Raw genomic sequence first — 25,459 nt, 5'->3', positions numbered from 1 at the left:
TCCTGAATTGTTGGGATACTACTCATGTCTTCTACTGTGAAGACTGACGCAAAGTACTTATTTAGTTCCTCAGCTATTTCCTTGTCTCCCATCACAAAATTACCAGCGTCATTTTGGAGCGGCCCAATGTCAACTTTTGCCTCCCGTTTGTTTTAATGTATTTAAAGAAACGTTTACTATCATTCCTAATGTTACTGGCTAGCCTACCTTCATATTTGATCCTCTCTTTCCTTATTTCTCTCTTTGTTATCCTCTGTTTGTTTTTGTAGCCTTCCCAATCTTCTGACTTCCCACTACTCTTTGCCACATTATAGGCTTTCTCTTTTGCTTTGATGCATTCCCTAACTTCCTTTGTCAGCCATGGCTGCCTAATCCCCCCTCTGATAACCTTTCTTTTCTTTGGGATGAACCTCTGTACTGTGTCCTCAATTACTCCCAGAAACTCCTGCCATTGCTGTTCTACTGTCTTTCCCACTAGGGTCTGCTCCCAGTCGATTTTCGTCAGTTCCTCCCTCATGCCCCTGTAGTTACCTTTATTTAACTGTAACTCCTTTACATCTGATTCTACCTTCTTTCTTTCAAATTGGAGATTGAATTCGACCATATTATGATCACTGCCTCCTAAGTGCTCCCTTACTTTAAGATCTTTAATCAAGTCTATCTCATTACATAACACTAAGTCCAGAATGGCCTATTCCCTCGTGGGCTCCATCACAAGCTTTTCCAAAAAGCCCTCCTGTAAACATTCAATGAATTCCCTTTCCTTGGGCCCACTGGCAGCAATATTTACCCAGTCCACCTGCATATTGAAGTCCCCCATGATCACTGTGACCTTGTTTTTCTGACATGCACTTTCTATTTTGTGGTCCATTTTGTGCCCCTGGTCCTGACCACTGTTAGGAGGCCTGTACATAACTCCCATTATGTTATCACTATCTCTCCAGTGATATCCCATTGACAGAGTTAGAAAGACTGCTCAGAGTGGAGTGTGACAGATTGAAGTGTCAGACTGCATGCGGTGTGAGCTGTCACCTGACCAATATGGAGCTCGCTCTCCAAGTGTCACATCTCCCAATAAATTACTCTCCGTCTCTTCATTCTTTCTCATTCTTTAACTTTACACCTCAACATCTTAACAGAATCATTTCACTGAAATGTGCAGAGTTTATCTGATATGAAACTAGTGATGTGATCAGTGACCCAGATTTATTTGTGAGGAAGAATCTAACACGAGACCAAATGTGTAAATGCATCACCCTCTTTATTTCACAGTGAGAATCCATTCCCAGCAGTTTGAAAAACAAAAGACAAACAAAGACTAGAAGACGATGGATTATTTACTGCACCAGACAAACCTGTGATGGGTCACCTGTTAACGGGAGTCAGATCTGAATCGATCATTTTCTCAGTCACAGATTCAGTCTGTCGATATTCCCAAAGTCAGCTCCCAGTGTGGGTTTGAGGAGATCTGAATGGAAACTTTATTCCACCTTCAGTCTCTGGATTCTAATTTTAAACTGGGATTCTTTCTCCGGTTTAAGGACCAGTTTTAAGCTGCTTCACACCTGGGTCACAAAACTCCCACTTTCACTTTCCTGACCTGGGCCCATCTGTTTCCTGAACTTGGACTGATCTGAGTCAGACCAAACCGGATTGAGAAACAACCTTTTTAATCATCCCCACCACAATGTCCAGTGTTTGATTCTCAGGACTGGCAGGAAAAGGGAATATTTTACTGCCCACACAGGATGTTGTCTCCATTAGCAGGTTTCTCCAGTGAGTGACGTGTTCTTCCTACAGTGTCCAGTGTCTATTCCACACAGTCTGTTATATGGTCCATTCCCATTATATTTCAGAGCACAGGACACAGAACTATTCAAACATTGAAGGAAAATCTTCCAGATGATGTGATGAAAATCTCATTATTTTACAAATGGTGAACACACTGTCTCTTTACAGTTTAAACATTCCCTCGTAATTAAATAATTCCATCTGGAACTAACTCCGAGTGAGAGAGCCCAGGAACAGTCCCACATCTGATCACTCCATGATTTCACATTTAACAGCTTCAATACTCTGTGCTCTGTAACAAATCCCAACTCTTTTCACATCAACTTGAAACAATCTGGGCAGTATGATGGATAAATATGAATATATTCCATGGCTGTGTGAAGATAGAAAATTCTGGAACTATATCTGACACTAGGACCATCTCAGTCTCACTCTCACAATTTATTGAAAGCAAGATTACAGAAAAAGCAAATTAGTGCAGTGATTAATCCCCGTTCCCCAATAGAGGGCCCACCACCCGGTACAATTGAGTTTTGCCCTGTATCTGTGCAGTGTGGAGACGTGTTCAGCAATGAATTTCAGACGTTGAAGGGAGACCTAATTATAAATAATATTAATGGGAAATAGAGCAGGCGGGACTCAGAGACAGTCAAATATATCAGGGCTGGAGTCACATGTACGGTTAACGTGTGGGTGGACGATCACGTGTTTGCTCCACATTTGGTTGGTTAAGTGAGTGGTTAAGAGCATGGCAGGTAGAATATGATGTGGTGATGTTTGGGCTCCTTAGTTAAGGGTGGATGAACCGAGTTTAGTGGGAGTGCATTCCCTGTTTATCAGACAGATTACACACTCGAGGGACAGTGTGGGAAGGTGGAGTTAAGGTCGAAGATCAGCCATGATCTTCCTGAATGGTGGAGCGGATTGAAGAGTCTCTGTTTTTATTTAATTTTCACAACAGACATTGCGTTCCCTCAAAAGGTCCTTCTTGAGGTAAGGAGATTAAAACTATGCTCAGTATTCCAGATTAAACCCAATGGAAAGTTAAACAGTTTTAGAATAGAGTTCAGCACATCTCACTGTTTGATGCCATGAAAGGTACAGAACCTTCCAGAAGACCATCATTCTCCTGTCTTCAGAAAACCCATTGCCATTAACCCTTGTGTGTCAAAATAAGCGATGTCAAAAAATGTGCTATTGAAGGGCTGGTTGTCTTGTTCCAAATCCTTCAGGAATTGAATCACAAGTTCTTCAGTTTGTTGTTCATCAACTTTCTTGTTAAAACCCCTGCAACAAAATTAAGAACAGAGGATTTAATTTTTATCCCCCTGACAAATCCTGTTTGGAAAGTTGGACAACAGGGACAGGAGTTGACCATTCAGCCCATTGAGCCGCCTGCACCAGTCAGTTAGTCCACAGCTGGAGTAAGACCATCGAGAAGCTGGCCAAATGGGCAGACAAGTGGCAGATAGAGTTTAACACAGAGAAATGTGAGGTGATGCATTTTACAGAGAGGGTGGAGAGAGTCTATCCAGACTTAATGGCTCAGTTCTAAAGAGAGTGCAGTAGCAGAGGGACCTCAGGGTGCCCCCCCCAGATAGATTCTCTGCCATTCCGGTGGGAAAAACGCCAGTGTGAGAAACATTCTTCACAATGTAGTGTGCCAAAGTCAGGATGCGTGGCGCTGCCCACAGAGTTGAGGATGGAGAGCGCCCACAACCCTGGACCCTGGAGCACCACAGCAGTAGGTTGGGGGAGATTGGACCCTTGGATCTTCCGGAAGTCTGCAGAAGGATTTGGCTCGGTTAGGTGAATGGGCTAGGGTCTGGCAGATGGAATTCAACGTTGCCAAGTGTGAGGCTATCCATTTTGGGAGGAATAACAGCAGAATGGATTATTATTTAAACGGTAAGATGTTAAAACATGCTGCTGTGCAGAGGGACCTGGGTGTGCTGGTGCACGAGTCGCAAAAAGTTGGTGTGCAGGTGCAACAGGTGATTAAGAAGGATAATCGAGTTTTGTCTTTCGTTGCTAGAGGGATGGAGTTCAAGACTAGTGAGGTTATGCTGCAATTGTATAGGGTGTTGGTGAGGCCGCATCTGGAGTATTGTGTTCAGTTTTGGTCTCCTTACCTGAGAAAGGACATATTGGCACTGGAGGGAGTGCAGAGGAGATTCACTAGGTTGATCCCAGAATTGAGGGGATTAGATTATGACGAGAGTTTGAGTAGAGTGGGACTGTACTCATTGGAGTTTAGAAGGATGCGGGGGAATCTTATTGAGACATATAAAATTATGAAGGGAATAGATAGGATAAATGCGGGCAGGTTGTTTCCACTGGTCGGGGAAAGCAGAACTAGGGGGCATAACCTCAAAATAAGGGGAGGTAGATTTAGGACGGAGTTTAGGAGGAACTTCTTCACCCAAAGGGTTGTGAATCTATGGAATTCCTTGCCCAGTGAAGTAGTTGAGGCTCCTTCTTTAAACGTTTTTAAGAAAAAGATAGATGCCTTTCTAAAGAATAATGGGATTCGGGGATATGGTGTACGGGCCGGAGAGTGGAGCTGAGTCCACAAAGATCAGCCATGATCTCATTGAATGGTGGAGCAGGCTCGAGGGGCCAGATGGCCTACTCCTGTTCCTAGTTTTTATCTTATGTTATCTTATGTAATATGTGTTCTGGAGGGGGTCCTTCTGCTGGCCTGTTTCTGGGTGACCAATGTTGCTGGAAATCGATCTGCATTTTCAGGAGGTCCACCTTCTTTTGTCAACATGGCTCAGTGTTGTTGGACATCTTTTCAATATGACACCCGGGCAGGAGGGCGGACTACACACCATCCAGGCCTGACCCACTGCTGAAAACAGCGGAAAACACCCAGGTGAATAATTAATGATGGGTGGGAAGATTCAGAGTGTTTTCCGGCAAGCGGCCACGTTCCTGCCCACGTTCCTGCCCACTTTCCTGCCCACATTCCTGCCCACGCTCCTGACCACGTCCCTGCCCACACTCCTGCCCACATTCCTGCCCACGCTCCTGCCCACATTACTGCCCACGTTTCTGCCCTCGTACCTGCCCTCGTTCCTGCCCACGTTCCTGCCCACGTTCCTGCCCACGTTCCTGCCCCTGTTCCTGCCCACATTCCTCCCCACGTTCCTGCCCTCATTCCTCCCCACGCTTCTGCCACGTTCCTGACCATGCTTTTGCCCGCATTCCTGCCCACGTTCCCGTCCACACCACAGCACTTAGTCTCAAAATGGGAGAATTGCTCCCCGGCTGATGTTGATACAAGAGCTGACAGAAAGGAACATCAATCACAATATATCAGTCACTAAACTCACCTGCCATAGTACCAAACAGGAGGGGCTGTCACTATTTCAACTGTTGGATCTGTTGGTTGAGGCGGGTTGGTGACTTGAGGAACTATCTCAAGAAATACCCGGAATCTCTGCTGTATTTCGCCATTTTTCACGTATCCAAAAACTCCCCAAGGTGCAGAGAGAGGAACAATAGTACCTGTGGACAGAGACACTGTTACAGCATTTAACTGGGTGATCAGCTGATAGATAGTCAGAGGTTACAGGTCAGGGGGCAGGGTCACTTTGGTGACATGTGGAAAATGTTGTGATATCACTTTAAGGGAATATGCAAATGCCCAAGTTGCCAGGATGGAGAGCAGCATGTGACCAGCATGGTCCCACTCGCAGTGTGAGTGCCGACTGTTGTGTTCTGCTTCTTCATGTAGCATAAGCTGCTTCCTTGATGTCGGCTCTGACAAAGGAAGGTTCAGACTTGGAGATGGTTTAACACATTTATTGAACAGTTAACAATTCTCCTACTTGAGTTCGACTCTCCTGCTAATCTTGCTATAGTAACTCAGTCTAACTAACCAGTCTGCTCTCAGCCATGCGGTGAGTGTGATGCTTCCTGATCTGCCCCTGTCTCTCTGAGTGTCCTTTTATATGGGTACCTTGTGGTAGTGCCACGTCTGGGTGTCTTGACTGCCCATTGGACGTGTCCTATCTTACTGACCTATCGGTTGAATGTCTGTGTGTCATGATGTCTCTGGTGCTCCCTCTAGTGTTTATTTAGTTGCAGTGTGTTTACATTAACCCCTTGTGTATTTACAGTGATGCACATCACCACACCGACACCATATTGAAATGTCCGTCCCACTCACTCATATCACTCTGTGCAGCCCCCTCCCTTCACCAGACTGTGCAGCACGTTAACACCCAGCTGGGAAAGTCTCACAGCCTCGAGGGACAGTCTGTTCCTCAATCTACCCCCTGCTGCCCCCCTCCCGAGACCTACCCCCAAACCCCCCTCCCTGCCCCCCGAGCCCTACCCCCACACCCCCCTCCCTGCCCCCCGAGCCCTACCCCCCACACCCCCCTCCCTGCCCCCCGAGCCCTACCCCCTACACCCCCCTCCCTGCCCCCCGAGCCCTACCCCCACACCCCCCTCCCTGCCCCCCGAGCCCTACCCCCCAAACCCCCCTCCCTGCCCCCCGAGCCCTACCCCCACACCCCCCTGCTGCCCCCCGAGCCCTACCCCCCAAACCCCCCTCCCTGCCCCCCGAGCCCTACCCCCTACACCCCCCTCCCTGCCCCCCAAGCCCTACCCCCACACCCCCCTGCTGCCCCCCGAGCCCTACCCCCCAAACCCCCCTCCCTGCCCCCCCGAGCCCGACCCCCACACCCCCCTCCCTGCTCCCGAGCCCTACCCCCACACCCCCCCTCCCTGCCCCCCGAGCCCTACCCCCACCCCCCCCTCCCTGCCCCCCTCCCGAGACCTACCCCCACACCACCCTCCCTGCCGCCCGAGCCCTACCCCCACACCCCCCTCCCTGCCCCCGAGCCCTACCCCCACACCCCCCTCCCTGCCCCCCGAGCCCTACCCCCTACACCCCCCTCCCTGCCCCCCGATCACTACCCCCCTCCCTGCCCCCCCGAGCCCTACCCCCCTCCCTGCCCCCGAGCCCTACCCGCAGACCACTCCCCCTTCCCCCCGATCACTACCCCCCTCCCTGTCCCCCCGAGCCCTATCCCCCCTCCCTGCCCCTCGAGTCTACACCCCCTCCCTGCCCCCGAGCCTACCCCCCACACCACCCTCCCTGCCCCCTGATCACTACCCCCCTCCCTGCCCCCCCGAGCCCTACCCCCTCCCTGCCACCCGAACCTACCCCCCACACCACCCTCACTGCCCTCCGAGCCCTACCCCCCCTCCCTGTCCCCCAAGCCCTACCCCCCACGCTCCCCTTCCTGCCCCCCTCTCCCTACCCCCCACACCACCCTCCCTGCCCCCCGAGCACTACCCCCCACACCCCCTATCCCTACCCACCCACATACCCCCTTCCCTGCCCCCCGAGCCCATCTCCTGTCAGGCACTGATGCCCCACATGGATCTCCACCCACAGCCTCTGGTGTTTTTGTCCTTGGCCTTCCCGTGAATTGTGTGCTTGCCCTTTGACCCCATTGTTTGTGAACATTTCACCATCGTTATCGAGCTCCAGCCTCCCTCCCATTGGCTCCCCTCTGCCTGCCAGTCTTCACTTTCCTCATCCACCTCCTTCCCCTCTGCCTGGAATCGTGACCCCCTCAACCTACCCCCCTACACACGTTGCACAACCCTCCTTCCACATTGCCCCTCTCGTCTTCATCAACCCATCAGTAACCCCCCTCCCCCTGACCCCACAGCTCACCTCACACTCCGCCCCTTGTCAAACTTTGTACCTTTATTGTGGTGGATGCTGAGGGTCACAGAGCTGTCCAGATAGACACTGGTGTGTGTCACTGCTGGAAGGGACAGACAGCACAGAGCTGTCCAGATAGACACTGGTGTGTGTCACTGCTGGAAGGGACAGACAGCACAGAGCTGTCCAGATAGACACTGGTGTGTGTCACTGCTGGAAGGGGGAGACAGCACAGAGCTGTCCAGATAGACACTGGTGTGAGTCACTGCTGGAAGGGACAGGCAGCACAGAGCTGTCCAGATAGACACTGGTGTGTGTCACTGCTGGAAGGGACAGACAGCACAGAGCTGTCCAGATAGACACTGGTGTGTGTCACTGCTGGAAGGGACAGACAGCACAGAGCTGTCCAGATAGACACTGGTGTGTGTCACTGCTGGAAGGGACAGGCAGCACAGAGCTGTCCAGAAAGACACTGGTGTGTGTCACTGCTGGAAGGGACAGACAGCACAGAGCTGTCCAGATAGACACTGGTGTGTGTCACTGCTGGAAGGGACAGACAGCACAGAGCTGTCCAGATAGACACTGGTGTGTGTCGCTGCTGGAAGGGACAGACAGCACAGAGCTGTCCAGATAGACACTGGTCTCTGTCACTGCTGGAAGGGACAGACAGCACAGAGCTGTCCAGATAGACACTGGTGAGTGTCACTGCTGGAAGGGACAGACAGCACAGAGCTGTCCAGATAGACACTGGTGTGTGTCACTGCTGGAAGGGACAGACAGCACAGAGCTGTCCAGATAGACACTGGTGTGTGTCACTGCTGGAAGGGACAGACAGCACAGAGCTGTCCAGATAGACACTGGTGTGTGTCACTGCTGGAAGGGACAGACAACACAGAGCTGTCCAGATAGACACTGGTGTGTGTCACTGCTGGAAGTGACAGACAGCACAGAGCTGTCCAGATAGACACTGGTGTGTGTCACTGCTGGAAGTGACAGACAGCACAGAGCTGTCCAGATAGACACTGGTGTGTGTCACTGCTGGAAGGGACAGACAGCACAGAGCTGTCCAGATAGACACTGGTGTGTGTCGCTGCTGGAAGGGACAGACAGCACAGAGCTGTCCAGATAGACACTGGTGTGTGTCACTGCTGGAAGGGGGAGACAGCACAGAGCTGTCCAGGTAGACAGTGGTGTGTGTCACTGCTGGAATGGGGCTGTCCAGATAGACACTGGTGTGTGTCACTGCTGGAAGGGACAGACAGCACAGAGCTGTCCAGATAGACACTGGTGTGTGTCACTGCTGGAAGGGACAGACAGCACAGAGCTGTCCAGATAGACACTGGTGTGTGTCACTGCTGGAAGGGAGAGACAGCACAGAGGTGTCCAGATAGACACTGGTGTGTGTCACTGCTGGAAGGGACAGACAGCACAGAGCTGTCCAGATAGACACTGGTGTGTGTCACTGCTGGAAGGGAGAGACAGCACAGAGCTGTCCAGATAGACACTGGTGTGTGTCGCTGCTGGAAGGGGGAGACAGCACAGAGCTGTCCAGATAGACACTGGTGTGTGTCACTGCTGGAAGGGAAAGACAGCACAGAGCTGTCCAGATAGACACTGGTGTGAGTCACTGCTGGAAGGGACAGACAGCACAGAGCTGTCCAGATAGACACTGGTGTGTGTCACTGCTGGAAGGGACAGACAGCACAGAGCTGTCCAGATAGACACTGGTGTGAGTCACTGCTGGAAGGGACAGACAGCACAGAGCTGTCCAGATAGACACTGGTGTGTATCACTGCTGGAAGGGACAGACAGCACAGAGCTGTCCAGATAGACACTGGTGTGTGTCACTGCTGGAAGGGACAGACAGCACAGAGCTGTCCAGATAGACACTGGTGTGTGTCACTGCTGGAAGGGACTGACAGCACAGAGCTGTCCAGATAGACACTGGTGTGTGTCACTGCTGGAAGGGGGACACAGCACAGAGCAGTCCAGATAGACACTGGTGTGTGTCACTGCTGGAATGGACAGACAGCACAGAGCTGTCCAGATAGACACTGGTGTGTGTCCCTGCTGGAAGGGGGAGACAGCACAGAGCTGTCCAGATAGACACTGGTGTGTGTCACTGCTGGAAGGGACAGACAGCACAGAGCTGTCCAGATAGACACTGGTGTGTGTCACTGCTGGAAGGGACAGACAGCACAGAGCTGTCCAGATAGACACTGGTGTGTGTCACTGCTGGAAGGGACAGACAGCACAGAGCTGTCCAGATAGACACTGGTGTGTGTCACTGCTGGAAGGGACAGACAGCACAGAGCTGTCCAGATAGACACTGGTGTGAGTCACTGATGGAAGGGACAGACAGCACAGAGCTGTCCAGATAGACACTGGTGTGTGTCACTGCTGGAAGGGACAGACAGCACAGAGCTGTCCAGATAGACACTGGTGTGTGTCACTGCTGGAAGGGACAGACAGCACAGAGCTGTCCAGATAGACACTGGTGTGTGTCACTGCTGGAAGGGACAGACAGCACAGAGCTGTCCAGATAGACACAGGTGTGTGTCACTGCTGGAAGGGACAGACAGCACAGAGCTGTCCAGATAGACACTGGTGTGTGTCACTGCTGGAAGGGACAGACAGCACAGAGCTGTCCAGATAGACACTGGTGTGTGTCACTGCTGGAAGGGTGAGACAGCACAGAGCTGTCCAGATAGACACTGGTGTGTGTCACTGCTGGAAGGGACAGACAGCACAGAGCTGTCCAGATAGACACTGGTGTGTGTCACTGCTGGAAGGGGCAGAGAGCACAGAGCTGTCCAGATAGACACTGGTGAGTGTCACTGCTGGAAGGGACAGACAGCACAGAGCTGTCCAGATAGACACTGGGGTGTGTCACTGCTGGAAGGGAGAGACAGCACAGAGCTGTCCAGATAGACACTGGTGTGTGTCACTGCTGGAAGGGACAGACAACACAGAGCTGTCCAGATAGACACTGGTGTGTGTCACTGCTGGAAGTGACAGACAGCACAGAGCTGTCCAGATAGACACTGGTGTGTGTCACTGCTGGAAGGGACAGACAGCACAGAGCTGTCCAGATAGACACTGGTGTGTGTCGCTGCTGGAAGGGACAGACAGCACAGAGCTGTCCAGATAGACACTGGTGTGTGTCACTGCTGGAAGGGGGAGACAGCACAGAGCTGTCCAGGTAGACAGTGGTGTGTGTCACTGCTGGAATGGGGCTGTCCAGATAGACACTGGTGTGTGTCACTGCTGGAAGGGACAGACAGCACAGAGCTGTCCAGATAGACACTGGTGTGTGTCACTGCTGGAAGGGACAGACAGCACAGAGCTGTCCAGATAGACACTGGTGTGTGTCACTGCTGGAAGGGAGAGACAGCACAGAGGTGTCCAGATAGACACTGGTGTGTGTCACTGCTGGAAGGGACAGACAGCACAGAGCTGTCCAGATAGACACTGGTGTGTGTCACTGCTGGAAGGGACAGACAGCACAGAGCTGTCCAGATAGACACTGGTGTGTGTCGCTGCTGGAAGGGGGAGACAGCACAGAGCTGTCCAGATAGACACTGGTGTGTGTCACTGCTGGAAGGGAAAGACAGCACAGAGCTGTCCAGATAGACACTGGTGTGAGTCACTGCTGGAAGGGACAGACAGCACAGAGCTGTCCAGATAGACACTGGTGTGTGTCACTGCTGGAAGGGACAGACAGCACAGAGCTGTCCAGATAGACACTGGTGTGAGTCACTGCTGGAAGGGACAGACAGCACAGAGCTGTCCAGATAGACACTGGTGTGTGTCACTGCTGGAAGGGACTGACAGCACAGAGCTGTCCAGATAGACACTGGTGTGTGTCACTGCTGGAAGGGGGAGACAGCACAGAGCTGTCCAGATAGACACTGGTGTGTGTCGCTGCTGGAAGTGACAGACAGCACAGAGCTGTCCAGATAGACACTGGTGTTTGTCACTGCTGGAAGGGACAGACAGCACAGAGCTGTCCAGATAGACACTGGTGTGTGTCGCTGCTGGAAGTGACAGACAGCACAGAGCTGTCCAGATAGACACTGGTGTTTGTCACTGCTGGAAGGGACAGACAGCACAGAGCTGTCCAGATAGACACTGGTGTGTGTCACTGCTGGAAGTGGGAGACAGCACAGAGCTGTCCAGATAGACACTGGTGTGTGTCACTGCTGGAAGTGGGAGACAGCACAGAGCTGTCCAGATAGACACTGGTGTGTGTCGCTGCTGGAAGTGACAGACAGCACAGAGCTGTCCAGATAGACACTGGTGTTTGTCACTGCTGGAAGGGACAGACAGCACAGAGCTGTCCAGATAGACACTGGTGTGTGTCACTGCTGGAAGTGGGAGACAGCACAGAGCTGTCCAGATAGACACTGGTGTGTGTCGCTGCTGGAAGTGACAGACAGCACAGAGCTGTCCAGATAGACACTGGTGTTTGTCACTGCTGGAAGGGACAGACAGCACAGAGCTGTCCAGATAGACACTGGTGTGTGTCGCTGCTGGAAGTGACAGACAGCACAGAGCTGTCCAGATAGACACTGGTGTGTGTCACTGCTGGAAGGGACAGACAGCACAGAGCTGTCCAGATAGACACTGGTGTTTGTCACTGCTGGAAGGGACAGACAGCACAGAGCTGTCCAGATAGACACTGGTGTGTGTCACTGCTGGAAGTGGGAGACAGCACAGAGCTGTCCAGATAGACACTGGTGTGTGTCACTGCTGGAAGGGGGAGACAGCACAGAGCTGTCCAGATAGACACTGGTGTGTGTCACTGCTGGAAGGGAGAGACAGCACAGAGCTGTCCAGATAGACACTGGTGTGTGTCGCTGCTGGAAGGGGGAGACAGCACAGAGCTGTCCAGATAGACACTGGTGTGTGTCACTGCTGGAAGGGACAGACAGCACAGAGCTGTCTAGATAGACACTGGTGTGTGTCGCTGCTGGAAGGGACAGACAGCACCGAGCTGTCCAGATAGACACTGGTGTGTGTCACTGCTGGAAGGGACAGACAGCACAGAGCTGTCCAGATAGACACTGGTGTGTGTCACTGCTGGAAGGGAGAGACAGCACAGAGCTGTCCAGATAGACACTGGTGTGTGTCGCTGCTGGAAGGGGGAGACAGCACAGAGCTGTCCAGATAGACACTGGTGTGTGTCACTGCTGGAAGGGACAGACAGCACAGAGCTGTCCAGATAGACACTGGTGTGTGTCACTGCTGGAAGGGACAGACAGCACAGAGCTGTCCAGATAGACACTGGTATGTGTCACTGCTGGAAGGGGGCGACAGCACAGAGCTGTCCAGATAGACACTGGTGTGTGTCACTGCTGGAAGGAACAGACAGCACAGAGCTGTCCAGATAGACACTGGTGTGTGTCACTGCTGGAAGGGAGAGACAGCACAGAGCTGTCCAGATAGACACTGGTGTGTGTCACTGCTGGAAGGGAAAGACAGCACAGAGCTGTCCAGATAGACACTGGTGTGTGTCACTGCTGGAAGGGACAGACAGCACAGAGCTGTCCAGATAGACACTGGTGTGAGTCACTGCTGGAAGGGACAGACAGCACAGAGCTGTCCAGATAGACACTGGTGTGTGTCACTGCTGGAAGGGACAGACAGCACAGAGCTGTCCAGATAGACACTGGTGTGTGTCACTGCTGGAAGTGACAGACAGCACAGAGCTGTCCAGATAGACACTGGTGTGTGTCGCTGCTGGAAGGGACAGACAGCACAGAGCTGTCCAGGTAGACACTGGTGTGTGTCGCTGCTGGAAGGGACAGACAGCACAGAGCTGTGCAGATAGACACTGGTGTGTGTCACTGCTGGAAGGGGGAGACAGCACAGAGCTGTCCAGGTAGACACTGGTGTGTGTCACTGCTGGAATGGGGCTGTCCAGATAGACACTGGTGTGTGTCACTGCTGGAAGGGACAGACAGCACAGAGCTGTCCAGATAGACACTGGTGTGTGTCACTGCTGGAAGGGACAGACAGCACAGAGCTGTCCAGATAGACACTGGTGTGTGTCACTGCTGGAAGGGACAGACAGCACAGAGCTGTCCAGATAGACACTGATGTGTGTCACTGCTGGAAGGGACAGACAGCACAGAGCTGTCCAGATAGACACTGGTGTGTGTCACTGCTGGAAGGGAGAGACAGCACAGAGCTGTCCAGATAGACACTGGTGTGTGTCGCTGCTGGAAGGGACAGACAGCACAGAGCTGTCCAGATAGACACTGGTGTGTGTCACTGCTGGAAGGGAAAGACAGCACAGAGCTGTCCAGATAGACACTGGTGTGTGTCACTGCTGGAAGGGACAGACAGCACAGAGCTGTCCAGATAGACACTGGTGTGTGTCACTGCTGGAAGGGGGAGACTGCCCAGAGCTGTCCAGATAGACACTGGTGTGTGTCACTGCTGGAAGGGACAGACAGCACAGAGCTGTCCAGATAGACACTGGTGAGTGTCACTGCTGGAAGGGACAGACAGCACAGAGCTGTCCAGATAGACACTGGTGTGTGTCACTGCTGGAAGGGACAGACAGCACAGAGCTGTCCAGATAGACACTGGTGTGTGTCACTGCTGGAAGGGACAGACAGCACAGAGCTGTCCAGATAGACACTGGTGTGTGTCACTGCTGGAAGGGACAGACAGCACAGAGCTGTCCAGATAGACACTGGTGTGTGTCACTGCTGGAAGGGAGAGACAGCACAGAGCTGTCCAGATAGACACTGGTGTGTGTCACTGCTGGAAGGGACAGACAGCACAGAGCTGTCCAGATAGACACTGGTGTGTGTCGCTGCTGGAAGTGACAGACAGCACAGAGCTGTCCAGATAGGCACTGGTGTGTGTCACTGCTGGAAGGGACAGACAGCACAGAGCTGTCCAGATAGACACTGGTGTGTGTCCCTGCTGGAAGGGGGAGACAGCACAGAGCTGTCCAGATAGACACTGGTGTGTGTCACTGCTGGAAGGGACAGACAGCACCGAGCTGTCCAGATAGACACTGGTGTGTGTCACTGCTGGAAGGGACAGACAGCACAGGGCTGTCAAGATAGACACTGGTGTGTGTCACTGCTGGAAGGGAGAGACAGCACAGAGCTGTCCAGATAGACATTGGTGTGTGTCACTGCTGGAAGGGAAAGACAGCACAGAGCTGTCCAGATAGACACTGGTGTGTGTCACTGCTGGAAGGGACAGACAGCACAGAGCTGTCCAGATAGACACTGGTGTGAGTCACTGCTGGAAGGGACAGACAGCACAGGGCTGTCAAGATAGACACTGGTGTGTGTCACTGCTGGAAGGGAGAGACAGCACAGAGCTGTCCAGATAGACATTGGTGTGTGTCACTGCTGGAAGGGAAAGACAGCACAGAGCTGTCCAGATAGACACTGGTGTGTGTCACTGCTGGAAGGGACAGACAGCACAGAGCTGTCCAGATAGACACTGGTGTGAGTCACTGCTGGAAGGGACAGACAGCACAGAGCTGTCCAGATAGACACTGGTGTGTGTCACTGCTGGAAGGGACAGACAGCACAGAGCTGTCCAGATAGACACTGGTGTGTGTCACTGCTGGAAGGGACTGACAGCACAGAGCTGTCCAGATAGACACTGGTGTGTGTCACTGCTGGAAGGGACAGACAGCACAGAGCTGTCCAGATAGACACTGGTATGTGTCACTGCTGGAAGGGAGAGACAGCACAGAGCTGTCCAGATAGACACTGGTGTGTGTCACTGCTGGAAGGGAAAGACAGCACAGAGCTGTCCAGATAGACACTGGTGTGTGTCACTGCTGGAAGGGACAGACAGCACAGAGCTGTCCAGATAGACACTGGTGTGTGTCACTGCTGGAAGGGACTGACAGCACAGAGCTGTCCAGATAGACACTGGTGTGTGTCACTGCTGGAAGGGACAGACAGCACAGAGCTGTCCAGATAGACACTGGTATGTGTCACTGCTGGAAGGGAGAGACAGCACAGAGCTGTCCAGATAGACACTGGTGTGTGTCACTGCTGGAAGGGAAAGACAGCACAGAGCTGTCCAGATAGACACTGGTGTGAGTCACTGCTGGAAGGGGGAGACAGCACAGAGCTGTCCAGATAGACACTGGTGTGAGTCACTGCTGGAAGGGACAGACAGCACAGAGCTGTCCAGATAGACACTGGTGTGAGTCACTGCTGGAAGGGACAGACAGCACAGAGCTGTCCAGATAGACACTGGTGTGAGTCACTGCTGGAAGGGACAGACAGCACAGAGCTGTCCAGATAGACACTGGTGTGTGTCGCTGCTGGAAGGGACAGACAGCACAGAGCTGTCCAGATAGACACTGGTGTGTGTCGCTGCTGGAAGTGACAGACAGCACAGAGCTGTCCAGATAGACACTGGTGTGTGTCACTGCTGGAAGGGACAGACAGCACAGAGCTGTCCAGATAGACACTGGTGTGTGTCACTGCTGGAATGGGGAGACAGCACAGAGCTGTCCAGATAGACACTGGTGTGTGTCACTGCTGGAAGGGACAGACAGCACAGAGCTGTCCAGATAGACACTGGTATGTGTCACTGCTGGAAGGGACAGACAGCACAGAGCTGTCCAGATAGACACTGGTGTGTGTCACTGCTGGAAGGGACAGACAGCACAGAGCTGTCCAGATAGACACTGGTGTGTGTCACTGCTGGAAGGGAAAGACAGCACAGAGCTGTCCAGATAGACACTGGTGTGTGTCACTGCTGGAAGGGACAGACAGCACAGAGCTGTCCAGATAGACACTGGTGTGAGTCACTGCTGGAAGGGACAGACAGCACAGAGCTGTCCAGATAGACACTGGTGTGTGTCACTGCTGGAAGGGACAGACAGCACAGAGCTGTCCAGATAGACACTGGTGTGTGTCACTGCTGGAAGGGACTGACGGCACAGAGCTGTCCAGATAGACACTGGTGTGTGTCACTGCTGGAAGGGACAGACAGCACAGAGCTGTCCAGATAGACACTGGTATGTGTCGCTGCTGGAAGTGACAGACAGCACAGAGCTGTCCAGATAGACACTGGTGTGTGTCACTGCTGGAAGGGGGAGACAGCACAGAGCTGTCCAGATAGACACTGGTGTGTGTCACTGCTGGAAGGGAGAGACAGCACAGAGCTGTCCAGATAGACACTGGTGTGTGTCACTGCTGGAAGGGACAGACAGCACAGAGCTGTCCAGATAGACACTGGTGTGTGTCACTGCTGGAAGGGACAGACAGCACAGAGCTGTCCAGATAGACACTGGTGTGTGTCACTGCTGGAAGGGACAGACAGCACAGAGCTGTCCAGATAGACACTGGTGTGTGTCACTGCTGGAAGGGACAGGCAGCACAGAGCTGTCCAGACAGACACTGGTGTGTGTCACTGCTGGAAGGGACAGACAGCACAGAGCTGTCCAGATAGACACTGGTGTGTGTCACTGCTGGAAGGGACATACAGCACAGAGCTGTCCAGATAGACACTGGTGTGTGTCACTGCTGGAAGGGACAGACAGCACAGAGCTGTCCAGATAGACACTGGTGTGTGTCACTGCTGGAAGGGGGAGACAGCACAGAGCTGTCCAGATAGACACTGGTGCGTGTCACTGCTGGAAGTGACAGACAGCACAGAGCTGTCCAGATAGACACTGGTGTGTGTCGCTGCTGAAGGGGGAGACAGCACAGAGCTGTCCAGATAGACACTGATGTGTGTCGCTGCTGGAAGGGACAGACAGCACAGAGCTGTCCAGATAGAAACTGGTGTGTGTCGCTGATGGAAGGGAAAGACAGCACAGAGCTGTCCAGATAGACACTGGTGTGTGTCACTGCTGGAAGGGGGAGACAGCACAGAGCTGTCCAGATGGACACTGGTGTGTGTCACTGCTGGAAGGGACAGACAGCACAGAGCTGTCCAGATAGACACTGCTGTGTGTCACTGCTGGAAGGGGGAGACAGCACAGAGCTGTCCAGATAGAAACTGGTGTGTGCCACTGCTGGAAGGGACAGACAGCACAGAGCTGTCCAGATAGACACTGGTGTGTGTCACTGCTGGAAGGGGGAGACAGCACAGAGCTATCAAGATAGACACTGGTGTGTGTCACTGCTGGAAGGTACAGACAGCACAGAGCTGTCCAGATAGACACTGGTGTGTGACACTGCTGGAAGGGACAGACAGCACAGAGCTGTCCAGATAGACACTGGTGTGTGTCACTGCTGGAAGGGGGAGACAGCACAGAGCTGTCCAGGTAGACACTGGTGTGTGTCACTGCTGGAATGGGGCTGTCCAGATAGACACTGGTGTGTGTCACTGCTGGAAGGGACAGACAGCACAGAGCTGTCCAGATAGACACTGGTGTGTGTCACTGCTGGAAGGGACAGACAGCACAGAGCTGTCCAGATAGACACTGGTGTGTGTCACTGCTGGAAGGGACAGACAGCACAGAGCTGTCCAGATAGACACTGGGGTGTGTCGCTGCTGGAGGGGGAGACAGCACAGAGCTGTCCAGATAGACACTGGTGTGTGTCACTGCTGGAAGGGACAGACAGCACAGAGCTGTCCAGATAGACACTGGTGTGTGTCACTGCTGGAAGGGACAGATAGCACAGAGCTGTCCAGATAGGCACTGGTGTGTGTCACTGCTGGAGGGGGAGACAGCACAGAGCTGTCCAGATAGACACTGGTGTGTGTCACTGCTGGAAGGGACAGACAGCACAGAGCTGTCCAGATAGACACTGGTGTGTGTCACTGCTGGAAGGGACAGACAGCACAGAGCTGTCCAGATAGACACTGGGGTGTGTCACTGCTGGAAGGGGGAGACAGCACAGAGCTGTCCAGATAGGCACTGGTGTGTGTCACTGCTGGAGGGAGAGACAGCACAGAGCTGTCCAGATAGACACTGGTGTGTGTCACTGCTGGAAGGGACAGACAGCACAGAGCTGTCCAGATAGGCACTGGTGTGTGTCACTGCTGGAAGGGACAGGCAGCACAGAGCTGTCCAGATGGTCACTGGTGTGTGTCACTGCTGGAAGGGACAGACAGCACAGAGCTGTCCAGATAGACACTGGTGTGTGTCACTGCTGGAAGGGACAGACAGCACAGAGCTGTCCAGATAGACACTGGTGTGTGTCACTGCTGTAAGGGGGAGACAGCACAGAGCTGTCCAGATAGACACTGGTGTGTGTCACTGCTGGAAGGAACAAGCAGCACAGAGCTTTCCAGATAGGCACTGGTGTGTGTCACTGCTGGAAGGGACAGGCAGCACAGAACTGTCCAGATAGTCACTGGTGTGTGTCACTGCTGGAAGGGACAGACAGCACAGAGCTGTCCAGATAGACACTGGTGTGTGTCACTGCTGGAAGGGACATACAGCACAGAGCTGTCCAGATAGACACTGGTGTGTGTCACTGCTGGAAGGGACAGACAGCACAGAGCTGTCCAGATAGACACTGGTGTGTGTCACAGCTGGAAGGGACAGACAGCACAGAGCTGTCCAGATAGATACTGGTGTGTGTCGCTGCTGGAAGGGACAGACAGCACAGAGCTGTCCAGATAGACACTGGTGTGTGTCACTGCTCGAAGGGACAGACAGCACAGAGCTGTCCAGATAGACACTGGTGTGTGTCACTGCTGGAAGGGACAGACAGCACAGAGCTGTCCAGATAGATACTGGTGTGTGTCGCGTCTGGAAGGGACAGACAGCACAGAGCTGTCCAGATAGACACTGGTGTGTGTCACTGCCGGAAGTTGGAGACAGCACAGAGCTGTCCAGATAGACACTGGTGTGTGTCACTGCTGGAAGGGACAGACAGCACAGAGCTGTCCAGATAGACACTGGTGTGTGTCACTGCTGGAAGGGACAGACAGCACAGAGCTGTCCAGATAGGCACTGGTGTGTGTCACTGCTGGAAGGGGGAGACAGCACAGAGCTGTCCAGATAGACACTGGTGTGTGTCACTGCTGGAAGGGGGAGACAGCACAGAGCTGTCCAGATAGACACTGGTGTGTGTCACTGCTGGAAGGGACAGACAGCACAGAGTTGTCCAGATAGACACTGGTGTGTTTCACTGCTGGAAGGGACAGACAGCACAGAGCTGTCCAGATAGACACTGGTGTGTGTCACTGCTGGAAGGGGGAGACAGCACAGAGCTGTCCAGATAGACACTGGTGTGTGTCACTGCTGGAAGGGGGAGACAGCACAGAGCTGTCCAGATAGACACTGGTGTGTGTCACTGCTGGAAGGGGGAGACAGCACAGAGCTGTCCAGATAGACACTGGTGTGTGTCACTGCTGGAAGGGACAGACAGCACAGAGCTGTCCAGATAGACACTGGTGTGTTTCACTGCTGGAAGGGACAGACAGCACAGAGCTGTCCAGATAGACACTGGTGTGTATCGCTGCTGGAATGGACAGACAGCACAGAGCTGTCCAGATAGACACTGGTGTGTGTCTCTGCTGGAGGGGGAGACAGCACAGAGCTGTCCAGATAGACACTGGTGTGTGTCGCTGCTGGAGGGGGAGACGGAGACTCCTGTACTCGCAGCCCTGGCACAATACTGAACGGGAAACGGTGGCACAGGTGTGTCCATGGGTCCAGCAGCACGGTGCTGCCCATGAAGACGAGCTGGGCATGGAGACGGAGGGCAGGAAGTGTGGTGAACGATGCATCAGGAGTGGCGCTGCACTGTGGCAGTGTTGCATTCACCTCAAATCTCGGGTGAACCGAGAGCCCCCTGTTCACGCCAGCCTTCATCACCATTAACCCGCCATTGGGAGACTTGTAACGGAATTTTACACCAGCGGGTATTCGACGGTCTGGCTCCCACCAGATTCACCGCATCCAGCCGGCACTAAGAGAATTGGGAGAATGGGGTCCCTGGTTTAACAGAGCTGTGAGTGAGGTCGGTCTCATTGCTCTATTGGACTGATCCATTTAATTGCACGGACCCTCTCTTCACTTTCCCCATTCGTTAAACATTTCTCTGTTGAATTTTAGCCTTGCATTTGTTTCCAGTTCATTCCCGTGACTTCCGGCCTCCCCAGAGTTGGATTTGGAGAGGGTTTTCCAAAGATGTTACATTCGTGCCACACAAGTGCCCGGCAATGACCATCTCCGACAAGAGAGGGTCTCACCCTTGCCCCAGAGAGCGGGGAATCTGTGGAATTTGAAGAAGGAATTAGATTTGCTCTCGGGGCGAAAGGGATCGAGGGAGATGGGGGAAGGTGGGATCAGGGTATTGAACTTGATGATCAGCCATGATCAGAATGAATGGCGGGGCAGTCTCGGAGGGCCGAATGGCCTCCTCCTGCTTCTATTTTCTCGGTTTGTTCCTATGTGTGTAAGTAGCCCAAACAGCGCCTCAACCCACTGGTCACATGTGACCGAGGAACGCTCTGGGATTGACAATTCTTTGCTCAGTGTGTCAGTCTGTACAGAAAGTTTGAAACGTGACAGGTTAAAGAGTGAGTGGCTGTTTTAGAATCTGTTGTTACTTTGAAGGAACATCTGACATACCTGCAACATTCCCACAACGTGCATAACTGAATAGTTTGTCCAGACCGATCGCCAGCGCACTTTTAATATCCACGGCATCAACGTCAGTTTCAATCCTCCGGCGTTCTTTGAATTGCACCTCAAGATAATTCTAAAACAAGAAAATAAAATCCATCACCATGTGACACAACTGAACTCGCACCAAAACACATCAGTGTTGAGGGGACTGTCCTCGGTTCCCAGGTGTGGGAGCAGTATTCATGTCCTGTGATAGGGAGACCCCCCCTCACAGAGACCCCTGTGACAGGGAGACCCCCACAGAGACCCCTGTGATAGGGAGACCCCCACAGAGACCCCTGTGATAGGGAGACCCCCACGGAGACCCCTGTGATAGGGAGACCCCCACAGAGACCCCTGTGATAGGTGAACCCCCACAGAAACCCCTGTGATAGGGACACCCCCCCCCACAGAGACCCCTGTGATAGGGACACCCCCCCACAGAGACCCCTGTGATAGGTGAACCCCCCGAACGACCCCCTTCCTGCAGGAACCCCCTCCACAGGCGACTCCCCACACAAAGGCCCCCCCCACATACAAGCACAGAGCCTTCCCAGAAGATGGACCACCCCTACCTGGAAGCTTAGAGCAGTCCAGACAGGGTCAGTTAGTGCCACCTATTACAGGGGTCCCTGTGGGGAGGGGTTCCGTATCACAGGGGTCTCTGTGCGGGGCGGAGCTATCAGGGGGCCCTCTGTGGGGGGGGGGGGCGGTCTCCCTATCACACGGGTCCCTGTGGGGAGGGGTTTCCTATCACAGGGTCTCTGTGGGGAGGGGTCTCCCTAACCCAGGGGTCTCTGTGCAGGGGGGGTGCTATCAGATGGGTCTCTGTGGGGGGGGGGATCTCCCTATCATAAGGGGTCTCTGTGGGGGGGGGATCTCCCTATCACAGGTGTCTCTGTGGGGAGGGGTCTCCCTAACCCAGGGGTCTCTGTGCAGGGGGGGTGCTATCAGATGGGTCTCTGTGGGTGGGGGGATCTCCCTATCACAGGTGTCTCTGTGGGGTGGTGGGTCTCCCTATCACAGGGGTCTCTATGGGGAGGGGTCTCCTTATCAGAGTGGTCTCTGTGGGGGGGTCTCCCTATCACAGGGGTCTCTATGGGGAGGGGTCTCCCTATCACAGGGGTCTCTCTGGGGAGGGGTCTCCCTAACACAGGGGTCTCTGTGGGGGGTCTCTCTTTCACAGGGGCCTCTGTGGGGCGGGGTCTCCCTATCACAGGGGTCTCTGTGGGGAAGGATCTCCCTATCACACAGGGTCACTGTGGGGGTCTCCCTATCACAGGAATCTCTGTGGGGAGGGTCTCACTATCACAGGGGTCTCTGTGGGGGGGAGGGGGGCTCCCTATCACAGGGGTCTCTGTGGGGAAGGTCTCACTATCACAGGGGTCTCTGTGGGGGTCTCCCTATCACAGGGGTCTCTGTGGGGGGGGGGGTCCCTATCACACGGGTCTCTGTGGGTGGTTCCCGTATTACTTTGCCCCCTGTTGGGGAATCCTCCTATTACAAGTGTCCAAGGATTGGGTCAACCCTGTACGTGTGGGTCAGGAGAGTCCGGATTCAACCCAGGTGGTTGGGGGCTGCTGTGCGGTGTGGTGGTTGAGAGGGGTCAGTGCTGATTTGCGGTCCGGGGGGTGGGCGGGAATGGGGGTGGGGGCTGTGTGGTGTGGTGGGGAGGGAGGGGTCAGGGCTGATTTGCGGTCCGGGGGGTGGGCGGGAATGGGGGTGGGGGCTGTGTGGTGTGGTGGTTGAGAGGGGTCAGGGCTGATTTGCGGTCCGGGGGGTGGGTGGGAATGGGGGTGGGGGCTGTGTGGTGTGGTGGGGAGGGAGGGGTCAGGGCTGATTTGCGGTCCGGGGGGTGGGCGGGAATGGGGGTGGGGGCTGTGTGGTGTGGTGGGGAGGGAGGGGTCAGGGCTGATTTGTGGTCTGGGGGGTGGGCGGGAATGGGGGTGGGGGCTGTGTGGTGTGGTCGGGAGGGAGGGGTCAGGGCTGATTTGTGGTCCGGGGGGGGTGGGCGAGGATGGGGGTGGGGGCTGTGTGGTGTGGTGGGGAGGGAGGGGTCAGGGCTGACGTGTGGTCTGGGGGGTGGGTTGGGCTGTGGATGGGCTCAGCTGGTCACTACAATCTCGGCCCAGGTGTGGTGGGCCTCACCAATGGGGCAAACGCTCCGATGTGACTCCCGGGGAGAGAGAATCCCGGGAGTGCGGAGCAAAGGGTTCATTCCCATCCATTCCCATTTATTTATGCTCCCGCTGGCGTGCGACATGGGACCCGTTCCCACCGTCACTGAGGGGCTCAGAGCATCGCGTTCCCGTTGTCACCAATCCCAATGTTACCCCAATTCTCCGTCCCATTGGGGAACACATCCCGGATATCCCGGGCCGCAGAATCCAGCCCTTCCAGTCACAGAATCATCCCTCCACCACCCTCAGCTTCCTGCCTCTCAGCCAATTGTGGGTCCAATGTGTCTCTTTGCCTTGGGTGCCATGGGCCCTGACTGGATCAGTCTGCCACGAGGGACCCTATCAAAAGCCTGGCTAAAGCCCATATCGACCACTCCAAATGCATTCCCCTCATCAACACTCCGCCTCAAATAATTCAACTGTGTTTGTCAAGAAAGACCTTCCACGCTGACTATTCCTGATTAATCCGTGTCTAAAGTACAGATAGATTCTGTCCCTCAGAATACTTTCCTGATCCCAGCCTTGAATTTAGAAATCATTAACTGTGTGAGTGCCGGGTCCCGGGATGTGTGAACCGCCCGGGGCAGATATTTCACTGTTTATTCCAGTTCACACACTCAGCATTGACAACCCTCCCTGACTGAGTCAGACAGATGTTTGACAGTAAAGAGAGTAAAGGGGACTCGACCCAAAAACACAGGCATTAAATAATTTCCACTGGTACGAACGTTACACAATGCAGTAAACTCTGAAGTGCAGCACGGTATCACAGTGGTTAGCACTGTGGCTTTACTGCTCCAGGGTTCTGGGTTCAATTCCCGGCTTGGGTCTCCGGGTGCTCCGGTTTCCTCCCACAAGTCCCGAAAGACATGCTGTTAGATGAACTGGCCATTCTGAATTCTCCCTCTGTGACCCGAACAGGCGCCGGAATGTGGCGACTAGGGGCTTTTCACAGGAACATCATTGCAGTGTTAGTGTCAGCCTACTTGTGACAACAATAAAGATTATTCTTGTTCTAATTATACTTACCTTGTCCTCAATGATTACTGCGGGTGTAAGGCAGTCATCTTTTTCACAGAGGCCGAGCCCCTCGGCTACCGCATCCTGTGCAGCGAGTTGGTTCCAGAAGAGGACAGACACGGTTAAGAAGATTCGCAGCATCTTGGTGTCGGTACAGGTCACTGGTGAATTCACTGAATGACCCTCAGCACCTTCAGCTCGATCTGCAGTTTGAGCAGAGAGCTCAGAGATTTTTATACAGTTTTAAGGGGACGATTTTGAATAAAGTTCAGCTACGGGAACATCAGATGTTGAAGAAACGCCCCAGCTGATTAACTATGGAAATGTTTTTTGGTGTTTTGATCACAGCCTGGAATTTAGAAACCATTTAGAAATATTTAGGTATCACAGTGGTTAACACTGTTGCTTCACTGCTCCAGTGTCCCTGGTTTGATTCCCGGCTTGGGTCACTGTCTGTGTGGAGTCTGCACGTTCTCCCCGTGTCTGCGTGGGTTTCCTCCGGGTGCTCCGGTTTCCTCCCACAAGTCCAGAAACAAGTGCAGTTGGTGAATTGGACATTCTGAATTCTCCCTCTGTGACCCGAACAGGCGCCGGAATGTGGCGACTAGGGGCTTTTCACAGTAACTTCATTGCAGTGTTAATGTAAGCCTGTATGTAACAATAATAAAGATTATTATTATCTCTGTGATGCCGTTTACCGGGAAATGTGAACCGCCCGGGGCAGATATTTCACTATTGATTCCAGTTCACACACTCAGCATTGACCCCCTGCCTGAGTTAGACAGGAAATGTGAACCGCCCGGGACAGATATTTCACTATTGATTCCAGTTCACACACTCAGCATTGACCCCCCTGCCTGAGTTAGACAGGAAATGTGAACCGCCCGGGGCAGATATTTCACTATTGATTCCAGGTCACACACTCAGCATTGATCCCGCTGCCTGAGTTAGACAGGAAATGTGAACCGTCCGGGGCAGATATTTCAATATTGATTCCAGTTCACACACTCAGCATTGACCCCCCTGCCTGAGTTAGACAGGAAATGTGAACCGCCCGAGGCAGATATTTCACTATTGATTCCAGTTCACACACTCAGCATTGACCCCCCTGCCTGAGTTAGACAGGAAATGTGAACCGCCCGGGGCAGATATTTCTCTGTTGATTCCAGTTCACACACTCAGCATTGACCCCCCTGCCTGAGT

At 53.5% G+C, this 25,459-nt stretch overlaps 1 protein-coding gene across 1 annotated transcript; it reads right to left on the bottom strand.

Moving 5' to 3' along the window:
* Nucleotides 1-1,337: 1,337 nt before the first annotated feature.
* Nucleotides 1,338-24,459, bottom strand: LOC140411779 (uncharacterized). Its single transcript, XM_072500761.1, has 4 exons — nt 24,266-24,459; nt 21,021-21,150; nt 5,130-5,304; nt 1,338-3,078 (listed from the first exon to the last, which is right to left on the bottom strand). The coding sequence occupies exons 1-4, from the start codon at nt 24,395-24,397 to the stop codon at nt 2,913-2,915; spliced, it is 603 nt and encodes a 200-aa protein (XP_072356862.1). The 5' UTR covers nt 24,398-24,459; the 3' UTR covers nt 1,338-2,912.
* Nucleotides 24,460-25,459: the final 1,000 nt, after the last annotated feature.

This window comes from Scyliorhinus torazame, chromosome 4 (assembly GCF_047496885.1).
Source record: "Scyliorhinus torazame isolate Kashiwa2021f chromosome 4, sScyTor2.1, whole genome shotgun sequence".
Taxonomy (NCBI): Eukaryota; Metazoa; Chordata; class Chondrichthyes; order Carcharhiniformes; family Scyliorhinidae; genus Scyliorhinus; species Scyliorhinus torazame.
Note: the sequence above shows the minus strand (reverse complement) of the source record. Positions and strands in the feature narration are given on the sequence as shown.